Source organism: Pogona vitticeps, chromosome 9, assembly GCF_051106095.1.
Source record: "Pogona vitticeps strain Pit_001003342236 chromosome 9, PviZW2.1, whole genome shotgun sequence".
Taxonomy (NCBI): Eukaryota; Metazoa; Chordata; class Lepidosauria; order Squamata; family Agamidae; genus Pogona; species Pogona vitticeps.
The window spans coordinates 27,000,285-27,014,051 of record NC_135791.1 but is presented as its reverse complement, the minus strand read 5'-3'; the positions used below and the strand labels follow the sequence as shown (position 1 = coordinate 27,014,051).

The 13,767-nt window shown below is 56.1% G+C and overlaps 1 protein-coding gene across 1 annotated transcript in view; it reads right to left on the bottom strand.

Moving 5' to 3' along the window:
• Positions 1-515: 515 nt before the first annotated feature.
• The window catches only part of MARK4 (microtubule affinity regulating kinase 4), a 35,520-nt gene continuing 22,268 nt past the window's right edge, over positions 516-13,767 (bottom strand). The window contains 10 exon segments of the mRNA XM_072979436.2: positions 516-3,004; positions 3,619-3,663; positions 5,976-6,112; positions 6,114-6,246; positions 8,255-8,358; positions 8,702-8,916; positions 9,849-10,014; positions 11,082-11,191; positions 11,746-11,845; positions 12,846-12,965. Of these exon segments, the coding sequence (XP_072835537.2) occupies positions 2,668-3,004; positions 3,619-3,663; positions 5,976-6,112; positions 6,114-6,246; positions 8,255-8,358; positions 8,702-8,916; positions 9,849-10,014; positions 11,082-11,191; positions 11,746-11,845; positions 12,846-12,965 (1,467 nt within the window). The 3' untranslated portion in view covers positions 516-2,667.

Genomic DNA, 13,767 nt, shown 5'->3' with positions numbered 1-13,767 from the left:
ACTCCCCAGCCATGATGGCTAAGGAGAACACCCGCCTCTAAAGACCGCATACCTTTGCCTAGGAGCTGTGGGGTGGGATGGTGGGGGGGGGCAAGGGAGGAGAAGCAGGGCAGGGTGGACAGAAGACCAGAGGGGCACGTGGCCTCTGACCCGGGAGGGGCCGGCCAGCCATCCTTTGTCATCTTAAAGGCTGGCTGCCCTGTGGAAAAAGAACAAAAAGTCGACATGTCTCTCTCTGCTGAGCCGGGCCCCTTCCATTCCCTGAGAATCTTCCACCAAGGGACTCGCTGGGCTCTGCTCCTGAAACCAGGCAAATTCAGGGTGGCGAGGCAAGGCGTTTCCGACCCACAAGAACAGGAGGAGCAAGAACACTTCTGAACATGTGCAGAGTGCCTTTCGTCCCTACAGACCCCAAGCAGACTCTCTGGTGAGGGAGGGCAGGCCCTCCCTCAGACGCTGCAACCTGTTCACACGGATGCTGAATTTCCTGGGCAAAGACGGAGCGAGACAAGGAAGGAGGCTTTCTACGTTTATTAAGGGGTTCGGTACAGACTGTTGCTCTGGGGCTGGAATAACTTACAACCGTCCCAAGGCTATAGGGGTGGCTCATTAATATCTCTACCCAAGGATACAGGGGCTAACCGGACTATTTATTTACAGGGGAGTCTGTACAGGTGGAGGGGAAGGCGCCTCAAAAGGCAGGGTCTGAGGGGTGGGCAAGGTAGAGATCACGGCAGGAGGGGACCCAGTGTATAGTGTGGGACAAGGTCAACGTAGCAAGGAGGGAGGGGAGAAGGACAGGAAGGGGACCCCCTTAATTTCCCCCGTGAAGCGCTTCCGAATTTAGCATCCTCCATAATGGCCTGGCCAGGGCCTGCAAGCTCCACCTGGACCCCTCCCCACCACCTCTGGGGCTGGAATGGGATTGCCCCAGCCCCACTCCTCCATTGTTCCACCACCACCATCTGAGACAAGAACCCCTGCATTCTCATCATCATCATCACCATCATCCTCAGCCCCAGTGGCTGGCCACAAACCCCAACCCACAACTCCCAAGTTGCTGAACCCGTTTGCCATGCCCGGCTGGGCAGAACTGGGGCCCTTTGACCCCGTGTGCAAAGTCCAAGGTGTGAAGTGCTGTGTGGGGTGCATGGGGTGGCCTGTGCGCTCCCCCTCTCACCCGATTCTTCCGAGGGAGGTTCTCGCCGAGCTGTTCCAGCGTTGGAGGGCCCTCGGCCGGCACTGATTGATCCAAGCGAGCCCTTCAACCAAACCCACAGGAGGGCCAGCCTCCTCCAGAGAGAGGATCTCAGCGCTGGGGTCCTTTCATTTCCCCTGCTTCCCTTTTTCATGTTTCAAGTCTCGCGATTGGGAGAGGAGCTGCGTGACAGCAGCCAGGGGCCCGCCCGCCACATGAGAACTTGGGGTGTGCGAGGACGACTGAGTAGCCAAGGCCAAAGTTCACCCCACAAGCCGCAGGGGACTGGCAGAAGAGCGCCTGGTCAGGTGCAGGACGCTGGCCACCCATGCTGTCCGTTGCTGGGGGCCGAGCCCTATCCAAGCCCTGAAAATACATTTTGGAGCTAAACAGACCTCCTCCCCCCCCCCCCAAATGCCCCATCAGCCAAGAATGCCCCACTTCCCTTCCAAGCAGCTCTGTCCCGGTTAGTCCTGCTGCTCTTGAGACCCCTGACTCCACGGGATCCGGAAGCCCCCAAGGCTGCGCACCATCGCTATCCCGATGTAGACTTTCTCCTCCAGCGGCTGCTCCAAATCTACTTGGCCATCATCACCCCATCCCTCCCACTGTGTGACTCTGGACTGTCCTGGCAGGGAGCTGGGAGTTTTCAGTCTCACGGCGAGGTCTCTGGTTGCTCGTGGGGGAAAGAGATGAACCTTTTATTACTCTTGAGCTCAACTGGGTTTGGACCGCCTGGAGACCTCCTGGCTTACCACCCCCAAAGGTCCAACACGCACAGCATGGGGGTGGGGTGGGGAGGTCAAACCCAGGTATTTCAGGTTTGGGAAATGGAAGGGGTTCAATTCTGGGTCTCCCAAATGGACGCACGCCCAGTTCCTCTCAAAGAATGCGTTAAGGGGAAGCCATGACAAGAGGGTCAAAGGCTTGGGTGGGGTGGGCACCCCCATGGAAAGGGAGAATCGAGGGGGGGGGCAGAACTGAGCACAAGATTGTCTTGGTCTTCAGCACCTTCTCCTCCTCCTCCTCCAACAGCATCCACCGGAGGCTCAGCACATGAGAGAGGGAACTCTCTTTTGCGTGGGTTAGCAAAGAGCCAGCCACCCCCAAAATCTGGTGGAGTCCACCACCCACATCTCCTCTCTCTCCCCCAACCCCCCAACGTGTATTCCTTCCACCCCCACCCCCCAGCTCCCGAGTACGGCTGGGGAGTCAGCAGGAGCTTCCCAAGAGTAGAGCCGTGTCCTCTTCGGCCACTGGATGGGGTCCCAGTCAAGCTCCGGGGCCTAGAAGGGACCCAGAGGCGGTAGCAGCAGCAACGGTGGTGGCAGCATTAGTGACGGTGGATGTGGCAGCCCAAGGGGGGACCTCCTCACCCGCCCGCTTGCCTGCCGCTCACAGCCTCCCAGCCCCATGGGTCATTTGGACACAGAGGCACCGGTGGCGTGGCCAAAGGAGGTCCGGAGCCCCTAGAGCTGCAGCTGGTCAGAGATCTTGGCCACCAAGCTGCGGAAGGCCAGGGAGGTGCCGGCCTGGCGCCGGAAGAGCACCCCGTGCAGGCCCCCCAGGCGCTGCAGCCGGCACACCTCCACCTCCACGCAGCAGAAGTGCTCGCTGGGGCTCTTCTCGTAGATGCAGGACAGGACGAAGGGCTCCGTCTGGCGGCAGCAGCAGTGGGCAGAGTCCGTGGCCTGGCGGAGGGCGGCCAGGATGGCCTCGGCCGAGCGGGTGCTGGTCAGCTTCACATTCCAGGTAAATCGGAGCAGCCGGGGTTCTGCTTCCTTTTGATTCCAAGGTAAATTGCAACTGGGCCCCAAGGAAGGAAGGAAAAAAAGGGCACGTTCAGAGGGGCATGAGTGCAAGAACACCAGACGAGAAGGCGTCCGGATCAGGGACTTGCCCTTGAGCAGACCGCTTAAGGACAGGGCTGTGTCTGCATTTCCCCCCCCCCCCCAATCCCTGCTGCCCTATTTCATGCCACCTTTTCAACCTCTCAAGACCCACCCGCCCACCCCCCAAAAAACCTTGCTTTTCAATTGCTGTTTTCAGCCAAAATGAGGGGCTTCTGTCGCTTTACAAGGCAAGGAACGCCTACCAAAATCCCTTCTTCCTCACGAACGGGGAGGGGGCCCATCCTCTCTTCACAGGGGCCACACCAGGAAGCCCTTCCTGGCCATTCCCCTCTCATGCAGGAGGCAGATCTCTTGGAAAGCAATCCGGCCTTCCTCCACCAAGACCCCTCCAAGACCCTGTCCGCTACATCAGGGTTCGCCCTCAACTCTTTTGCACCCCCAGGAAAATCCAGCCGCCCAACACAAGCCCCGAAGGAGTGTGCTTTTTACAGTTTCGGAGCCAACCTGGGGCAGGAGAGCCAGCACTGCCTGCTTCTCAGCTGGCCAGGTGGGGAGTCGGCCACTCACCTTGTGAGCGCAGGTCCCCTGATTCTCTCAGGTTCGTCTGCGACCCTGGAAGGGAAAGAGGCAGGAAGAGGTAAAGGCCGTGCAAGAGAGGAGGCCAGGAAGGTGAGCAAAAGGGAGAGGCCCACAGGTGGGGGCTCTGCCCTGCTTTCTTCCTCCTAAAGGATCTCTAAGCTAGGCTTGCCAGGTGGGGAACACCCGTCCCCTCCATGTCACCTGCTAGCAATGTCAAGAAGCAAGCTAAATGGAGTTGAGGAGTGTCCAAAACAGGAAGGTCAGACACCCACACCCCCCCAATGCTGCCCCCAAGTTCCCTGTCTTCATAAACAGAGAGCAAGAGGCTGGGGGAGGGGGGTCTACCCTCCCTGAAGGTACCCACTTCAAACTAGAAATGGAGGCAGTGGTCTCCCCTCCCACCCAGAAGTTATGCTGCACCCCTTGTGCGCTGTGCAGAGAATTAGGGTTTCAGGCAGCAGGGCTCTCTCCTTCCCTTTCCCCTGAACTTCTGATTTTCTGCAGGGAGGGGCTTTTGCTCCTCCTCTGCTTAGTCAAGGAGAAGCAAGCCACCCCATGCTTAGATTCAAAGTGGTGCAGCCACAGGGAAACTTGAGAAAGTTGCCACGGAGTTTAATGCTCAGACCTGGACCTGAATGACCCATTGCAGATACCCCACAGTAAACTTTTTTCCTGTGGATTATCTGCAAACTGGAGCAAAAGTCTTCCAATCCCATGTCCAGTTTAATATAGTGAAAATGGGATTGCTGGCAAGGACAGTGCTGGCCAGGCAGGACCTAGGTGCCTGGGAAACCTTCCTGCCCTGGCTGCCCAGCTGTGTCATTTCCACCTGGGTGGTGAGCTTCAGCAGCTCTGTTTTGCTGCATGTGGAGCAGGTGAGGAGTCCTTTCTGCCCTTTCTCTTCTGTGTGGCTTGCTTGTCTAGCATGTAACCGGATAATGGTGGCTGGGGAACATGGTGGCAGCGGTGGGATCTCTCTCCAGAGTGCCAGGAAGAGACACTCTGCCATCACAGTGGCCACCACACTCCCTGGCTGCCACTGTCCAGCCCTGTGGATGGGAAAGGGCTCTTGGCTCCAGCTGAAGTCAGACTCTGCTTTAACATGGCACCCAATGCACACTGTTCAAATGCACAGGGAGTATACGAAAAGGACAAAAGTGTGTTTGCATTCAAGCTTGTTTCAAGCAAGAATGTAGTTCTGATCCTTGACTAGAAGGAAGAGAGTGCTGTGGAGCATCTACCAAGTGGCATCCTCCAAACCAGGGTGCCCAAAGGCGACTATCATGGTGAGGGAGCAGCCTCCAAGGGGGAAGGCTAACGGGTAGCTCTGCTCCATTCCCTCCCAGGAAGCCCAAGCGCATCCTGCCAAGCAGAAAGGAAGGAGAAGCCTTTCCAAGAGACTAAATGAAAAACAGCCATGGGGGTGAGTACAGGGATACAGATGGAGGGCAGGCAGCTTGAGGCAGGGAAGGCAGGAAGAAAGGCAAGCAGACCTACTTCTCCGGGGCAGGGGGTGGGGAGAGAAAGAAAGAAGCCCAAGAAGCAGCCAGACTTACTGATTTTAGATCCTTGAGGCATTGAAGCACCCGAGACGCACCTGTTAGAATTCTGCCGCTTAGAGGGGTCAAGAGTGACCCTGAAAACAGAGAAAAGCCAGAGTGAAACAGGCGTGGAGGCGGAGGTGGAGGAGAGGAGAGGAAGCGAAGGAGTTAGTGCTGGCAGCCTTCTCTTCTTGGCAGTGGAGGAAGCTGAGGCAGGGTGGCAAGGGCCCTCACAGGTGGCGTACATCAGTCAAGGTGGACCTCCCACCATGAGGAACGGGGGGGGGGGGGGGGAAGCAGTTTTCCTGGCTTTCCTGTGTTGTTAGACAGCACCGTTTCTGATTTCATGGCAACACTACGAATTAATGGCCTCTCAAAAGCCTGATCATGCCCAAACCAATTCCTCGGTCCCTGAGCAAGAAAAAGAACCTGGCCAAACCTCAGAAAAGTTACCTTTATGGATTCCAGCCCCCAAAGTGGTCCAGCTGGACAGCCGCTGGGCCATGCTGCCCAGAAGGGCGCAGGAATCAAAGCTGAGAAAGCGAACTGGCCCATGTTCTGGGACCTCTACCTCTCATGGTCCCCAGGTAGGAGTGTCATCCCTGGAGCCGCTGGCTTTTAGGACTCTGGTGATGAAGGAGGCCACTAAACCATGGAGAGGGTGGGTGGATGGTGGTGGAGAGGAACATGGAGCAACCACTAGCAACGGCCAGTATCCCTGAGCCCTGACCCTCCTCTGCCCGCTCTTAGGGCCATCCACCCCCACCCCCTCCCTTTGGACTGCCCTGGCAGCCGGTCACTCACCTCCGCGTGAGCTTCGAGGTGAGCTTGCTGAAGAGGTTGGAGGTGGCCCGGCTGCGGCTCTGGGGCAGCGGCGTCGCTTCGTGGGAGAGGGTCGGGGAGGTGGGCGGCCCGTTCTGCACGCCGGTCCCACGCCGGTCCCCGCACTTGGCCCCCGTGGAAGGTGCTGCGGATGTTGGTGCCGCGGGAAAGGCGGGTGCGGTCGGAAGAGGTGGAGGACGTGGCGATGCTGTGGCTGGAGGGCGAGGCAGGCGGCACCCGACTGGTGACAGAGCTGTTTGGAGGGGGGGCAGAGGGAGGCCAAGGGAAGAGATTGTGAGACCGAGGAGGAGGAAGTGGCCTTCCTGGGGCTAAATTCACACCATGGAACAGAGAAAGACCCATGGGATGATGCTGGCACAGACAAGGTCTGACGCTGGCTCAGAATACATTCCCCCCCCCCCCAAAGTCCCAGTCTTGTCCTACAGGCTTGCATGGGTGGCTTTTGCCTGAAAGCGCTTTGCTTGTTTCTCTTTAAAATGAACTTGGTTCCCATTCAAAAAGGCTGAAATGCCCCACCTGAGGTTGAGCAGCAGACCAGTTTTATCTATCCCTCCCTCCCACTCCTTGTGCACAAACAGAATTTTAAACAAACAAACTAATAAAGAAACAAAACAGAGATCACGGCAGTAAGAGCTCTAAGATGAAATAGGCTGGCATTTTAAAAATCCATTCCTTTTGCCTCCAGCTTAACTACCGTGTTCCCCACAGCCCCTGAAACCTTGGAAACCAAATCCAGCCTCAATTCAGGCTCTGAACTATACAAGTGGTCTTCTCTGAGCATGTGCAGAGAGCATCTTTCTCTAGCCACCTGCAAGCCAGAGTTAAGCAATGCCTGTGTGTTGCTACGAGTACGAGCTTCTGCCGCTCAGACCTCGGGACTTTTCACTGGAATAGCCATTGACTAGAGAGGGCCGCCTTTCGCCTGTTTCGCCCTCGGGTGGGCTGCTTTGCAGATGCCCTTCTGCTCTTCCTTGACCCTCTTGGGATTTTTGTGTCCTTTCCAGAGTCCATTTTCTGGGCTGCAGAGGTGGAGCCGTGCCCTCGCGGGAGCGAAAGGAGAGGGTGGGGGCTGTCTTTCCTTTTACAGAGTGCCCTGGATTCTCTCTCTCTGCCAGTCACATGCGTGGCCCTGACGTCTCCCGAGGGCCAAGGCCGTGGCGCTGAGCTACCACTAGGCTAGTGGAAACTGGGCACAGCGCCAGCGGCCGGCCAAAGTCTGTGGGAAGGACAGGAAGAGGGGAACTGTGGCCAAGTCTGCAGGTCTCCCTGCCCAGCAGGATATTGGGGGGGGGGGGGAAGCAAAGAAAGGGGAAGCCACCAAACCACCTCCATTTGTAACAACAAACAAGAAGAACTTGAGAATGGACTTTTAAAAATGTATTCATTTCATTTAACTGGCTCACACCCTGCCTTCGCCTCCAGTGAACTCTAGACAGTCTACCTGGGCTCTCCTGCTCTCCATTTTCTCTTCACTCTCTAACCCATTTCGGATAACACCTGCTTTAGCCCACGAGGCCACGGGGGGGGGGGAGGGATGCAAGGAACCATAGACACCAGCACCATCCACCACCCCAAAGTAAGTGAAACTAGACCACAATTGCTAAAGGGGTTCTCCTGGGCTGGTTTTCCTGCCTCTTGAGCAGCTCTTCATTTAGAACTCACCCATGGAGGCTCACAAGCAGGGGTGGGGGTGGGATGAAGCCACTCATTGCAACGTCCACACCTGTCCCTACACACTGAATTTGAGAAGAAGGGGTTCTCCATCCCAACCTCTCGCTCTTCCTGAATGCAACCTTCTCTCTCCCCACCCCCACCCCATCCGCACCTCCACCTTGCAGGAAAGCTTAAAGGACAGCAGGAACCTCAAGTCGCTTTCAAGGGCAGACCGGCCTCCTTAGCACGTGAGATTAGAAACACAAGAATGGAAGCCAACGGGAGAGGCACCCCTTGTTGGCCAAGAAGCCTCAGATCTAGGATGCAGGCCACAGAATCCGAGAGGTGGACAGAACAGAGGGCTTCACTTCGTCCACCTCCTGCAGAGCCACGAAATAGCTCCATCGTCCCTGGGAGAGGGCCACCCACCTTCTGCATGGAAACCTCCAACAAAAGAGAGCCTGCCACCCGGGGGGAAGTCCGTTCTGCTGCCTCAGAGCTCTTGCCACCAAAGGGCAAAAGCCACTTTTTGACCAAGGAGTGATCTCACTGCCCTGGAGCCCCTCTTCCCCGGCACCCGATCCCACCTGTTCTCCTTCCCATTCTGGAGCAACGAGTGGCGGTCCCCACCAGGCCTCTCTGTGCAGACGTAGGTGTTCCTCCGGGTCATCATGCTGGAGGGAATGTTATTCTGCAAACAGAGAGAGAGAGAAAGAGAGGAAGACCTCAGGCCAAAATACCCACGTGGATGATTTGGGCAGCAGTGGCAGCCAAGGACCTTGACAGAAGTGGCCCTTCTCAGGAACCACCCCCCGTGCGTGAAGCTCCGTGGGCTGCAGCTTTCAACTCAGGCCGGACTCAAGTGAGCAGTGCCAGCATTGCAGGCGGCCAACATTGCTCCCTCTCCTTCCCTCTCAAGAGCCTGATCAGGTTTTCCAGGCCGCTGGTGAGACGAGCGAGCGAGTCCACCTGCTTTCGACTGAGCATCTCACCCTGTGGAGACCCCGGACAGGAGCCTGGATCTATCCACTCACCGTGTTGACGGCGCTGTCCTTCCGCCGGTCGGGGATTTCTGACTTGTTGGGGTTGTTTGCACTGCTGACCATCGGGCTGGAAGGAGGGATGCCCCGCCCGCTGCTCACCACACTGCAACTGGCCTTGCGCGAAGGCATGCGCTCCTCCTTCAGCTCCCCATCGCCGGTGCTGGTGGGGCTCCGCTTCGGGTGCATGGGCACCGGGGAGGGGCCGCCTGCAAAGAGAGGGAAGGGGAGCAAGTGAAAGAGAGAAGGGGCCTTCCAAGGTGCGGCTCAAGGAGAGGGAAGGGCTGGCTGTGTGAGGGGGAGCATGGGCTTCAGATCACGGACTGGCCACAATCTTCACGTAAGGGGTTGAGCTTTTGCAAGACCATGTGAGAAACTGTGGCCGCCAAGCATTGGCTGAGACAACTTCAGGTGGCAACACAAAAGCAGAAGAATGTAATTGTGGAATTCACTACTAGGGAAGCACATTTTGGCTTTTTTTTTCCAAGACTGCAAGCCCCATAAGTCTCCTTTCTAGGAGCCCCACCTGCAGGACCCAGACCTTTACAGACACCTAAATTCTGCTCGCCTGGAGAGAAGGCCCAGCTGGGCTGCCTCCATAGCTTGGATAGGCCTAACTTCCTGTTTGAAAACAAAACTTCCCAACAACCACTGGGGTTTCCCAGCAACCATTGGGGCAGCTTCCTTTTCAAACAGGAAGTTAGGCCTATCCAAGGCATGAAGTATGCCAGCTAGGCCTTCTCTCCAGGTGAGCAGAATTTAGGTGTCTGTAAAATCTGGATCCTGCAGGTGGGACTCCCAGAAAAGAGATTGATGGGGTTTGCAGTCTTAAAAAATCCAAAATGCATGCCCTTTTTCACTGCCACAAGATGCACTTACAGTTGCCAACATGGTTAGCTTTAAAAGGGAATTAGATAAGCTCGCCAATGGCTATAAGTCAAAGAGGCTGGGGGGGGGGTCACCTCCAGTGTCGGACAGATGGAGTGTGTCTGTAGATCAGTTGTGGAAGAACGGAAGGCAGAAGGTGCAGTGATGGTCAAGTCTTGTTTGGGGTGCCTTATTTCCCACCGGCCAAACAGAATTTTAGACTACGCCTAGGACGTGTGCAAGATGGCCCCGAGACGGTGCAAGGCGTACTCACAGAAATCGCTGTGCCGCCGTTGCCGATGGTATGTGGAAGAGCTACGTTGGCTCTTGGAGTGCGAGGAAGAGGATGATGATTTGCTAGTACCATTGGAGACCTCGCTGGGTGCCCGCACCCGCGCCAGAGAAAGGCTGCTTCCAGTGCGCGACTCACCCCCTTCCACCTGCAGGGAGACAGGAATGCCATCAGGAAGCAAGGGGAGGTGGGAAGACCCACACGGGGCTGGGCTGCGCGGATCGGGTCAAGATAAGCAAGCAGATAAACAAGTCCACAGGTAGGCCTGTGTCGGAACAATGGTGGAAGAGAAGCCCTTGACGGAAGGAGTCGCCTTCGGGAAGGAGACGGAACTCAGCCCAGTCCAAATCAAGGCAGGCAGCTTGCAGCCCTCTGAGGGGCAGCTGGATTCCAAGTCCCATCATCCTTCACCATGGCTATGCTGATCGGGGGTGGATGGGGCATGCAATCTGACAGGTTCAAGTTGCCCGTTCCCAATTTGGAATCAGGGGACGACCCACCACCTTGTATGAGAGCAGAGAAGAATTCATTTTCAACAATGTCTCCAAGAGCCCCAGTCAGCCAGTCGCTGAGCAGCTGAATGCCAGCCACAATTACTGTTAGGGTTGTCGGTCTTTCTCTTCTCCCCCCCCCCCCGCCAGTGTTGCTTCAGTCCGGCTCTTTCGAAGCTACGTCCTTGGCCTTTTTAAAAATCAGGGCTACTGCCGCGATACCCCCGGAAATCTGTTCTGCATTTCGCATGGCCTAATCTAATTAAGATAACATGCACAGAACTTCCTTCGAAGGCAGCTGCAAACGGTAGTGCTGGGGCCTTTCCGATCGTGCTCGTGAGCATATTCTTATCTCTCCACCACCCCCACACACTCCATGTGTGTTTGTGTATCTCTCTCTGTGTGTGTGTGTGTGTGTGTGTGTGTGTGTGTGTGTGTGTGTGTGTGTGTGTGTGTGTGTGTGTGTGTTGAGCAACCAGGCTGGGGGAGAGTCCCCCGAGGATTTAAAACTTGTCCACGGCTTCATGTTCTTTTAGCTAGCCCTGTCAAAGCTCTTGCCCTGCTGGGGCTTTTTGGCTTTATTTAGCCGAGTGACTCTGTCCCCTTCTGGTTTTGCACATGTCCCCGTTGCTGGGATTCTCCCACCGGGACCCTCCCTGTGATGATGATGCCCGTCCTCCCCGCACAGACATCCTCTGCAAGGGAGCAAGGGGGGGGGGCTCACCTCGGTCTTCCTGCCCAGCAGGAGGTAGGTGGCAGTGACCTCGTTGTATTTCTGGCTGGTCAAGGCTTCCTTGATCTCTTCCCGGGTGTAACCCATTCCCACCATCACTTCTGGACAGCAAGAGGGAGTCAAAAGAAGAGGAGGAGGAGGAGGAGGAGGAAGGTGGAAGGAGAGGTAAGGTGCAATTCAAAAGCAGACTGCGAGCCACGCCTTTCCTGGCCCACCGAAATATTTAAGCCGGAGCACCACCAGGTTTCGGAGATACTGAAAAGCCCACATTCACCCCCATCACAATCGTACAACTCAAATGCTGAGCTGGAGCACAGAATCCTTCAGAGCCCCTCTGAGCGACTGCCCCGGGCCTGCCTGGGGCGGTTCTCTGCTCGGTGCCCCTTGGCCCGGCCTCCTCCGCTCTGCCCTTCTTCCCTGCCTTCCTTGTTTCCCGGAGGAGCCACAACAGAAGGCAAAGGGCAGGGTCTTTCCAAGGAAGAAAGTCCCAGCATCCTATCCTGCCCGACACCTCTCCAGACGTTGCAAGTGCTGGGAAAAGACCCCCCCCCCCAGCTATTGGACAAGAACGACCCTGACGACAGAGCAGAGGCCATTCCTTCCCCCAAAACACAACACAACACACACACACAATCCCCCTCCTTCTCTCTCCTACCGATGCGTTTGGCGTCAGCAAAATCCTCTTCCGGTTCCTTGTAGGGCTTCAGCTCATCTCCCTCATAACCGATATTGATCCATTTGTCTTTCATGATTTGCTGGAGGGAGGGAGGGAGGGTAAAGAGTGCTCAGAATCCGTGCCAGCCTCTTCACACCCAGGCTTCAGTGTCTTTCCTGGAAGCTTCTGCCTTTGGGTCCCCCTGAGCTCAGTGGCAAAGGGAAGGTGCTCCCTGCACATGATCAGGGGTACCCTTGCACACTGCATGTAGGGTCCAGCCAAAACCACCCTAACCCCTTCGGTTTTAGGAAGGAAGGAGGGAAAAACAAAAACTTAACACCAGCTTTTAGGCTGGAGGGGGCTCAAAGGGCAGTCTTGCAAGGGCCCCCCCTCCCCAATGTTCTTAGCATTCTCTCTGCAAAGTCCATGGCTAGGAGACCCCGGGAGACGGAGGGAGGGAGGAAAGGCGTTGTTCACCACGAGGGGCACTGGGGCTGTACACAGCCTCCCTGACACAGCATATAATTATCCTTGAGTCGATTAGGCTAATTACAGTCATCCTTGGGGGTAGGGGTGGGGGAACGGAAGGCGGGGGATGGTGGTAGGCAAGGCTTTGGGGAAGGACTAGATCCCAGGGAGGGCATTAGCTAATTAAAGGCCTCGTCTCTCCAGCAAAAGGGAGCAGGTTGGTGGCGCGCCTGGGAAACTGGGGGCTTGGTGTTGCCAAGGGTGGGGGTGGGGGTGGAGGGAAGGCAGGGGCTGGCATTTCTATTTAGAGGAGGCAAACGAACGCACGCCAGCTGCGCTCTCGTTTTTTTCCACCCCAGGGACCCAAACTGAGCAAGGAACATCTCGAGCCGCTCCAAGAAGGAGAAAGCAAGAGAGCAGGTTTGGGGGCGGGGCGGGAAGAGACCCCCCACCAGAGATGTGCAACCTCGGAGAGAAACAGGGGAGACTCTCCTGCCCACCACCGTGCCCCATATCTGAGTAACATATCTCGCAGAAGGCCAGCCCCTTCGAGAAGGCGCCCAAGCTTCCTGTTCTCCCCAGGCCTCTATTCTTCTCTGCCCCCCCCAAAAAACTTGGAAAAATCTTCTCACCTCTAAGGTGCACCGCTTGGCAGGATTCAGCACCAGGAAGCGCCTCAAAATGTTCTCGCAGTCCGTGGACATGTAGAAGGGGACGCGGTATTTGCCACGCAAGACGCGCTCCCGCAGCTCCTAAAGAAAGGAGGGTTATGGTCCGTGCTGGGGGGGGGGGGAATGCCAGCCCCTCCCACCCGGTTGGCCTCTGCCTGCCAGTCCCTCTCCAAGGGGTCTCTGCCGGGGCTTCTCCACCCACTTCCACCCAATTCCCTTGAAAAACAGACACACAGAAGCCGGCAACTTCGGGAGCCAGACCCATCTCCATCTCTCTCTCTCTCTCTCTCTCTCTCTCTCTCTCTCTCTCTCTATATATATATATATATATATACACACACACACACACACACACACACACACACACACACACACACACACACACATACACACACACACACACACACACACACACACACACACACACACACACACACACAGAGAGAGAGAGAGAGAGAGAGAGAGAGAGAGAGAGAGAGAGTATATGCCTTTCCACCGTGACTCACGGCTCTGATTGGGTGTGATTTCTTGTGTCTGCACAGGGTTTTTTATATAGCAGGAAACACCTCCATTATATATCTATTTCTAAAAAAGCTTTGTACAATTTGGAAAGGAAAAATCGTCATTTTAAAGTGCTTTGTTGGGGAAACCAACCCTACTTTTCTCTTTCTCAAGAAACGGTGCACCAGCAGAGAATTTCAGACAAGACAACCAAATTCCGGTCCCCTCCCTTTCTATGCTTCATCCAAAGACTGGAGGTTTCACAAAGCAACCATGAGTAAACTCAAGCCCCAGGCCCCAATCCGACCCTCTCAGCTTTCCACCCCTTGGACACCATCCTTTGCTGGTTTCTTGGCTTTTCACCTGGTCGTTTTCCTTACCT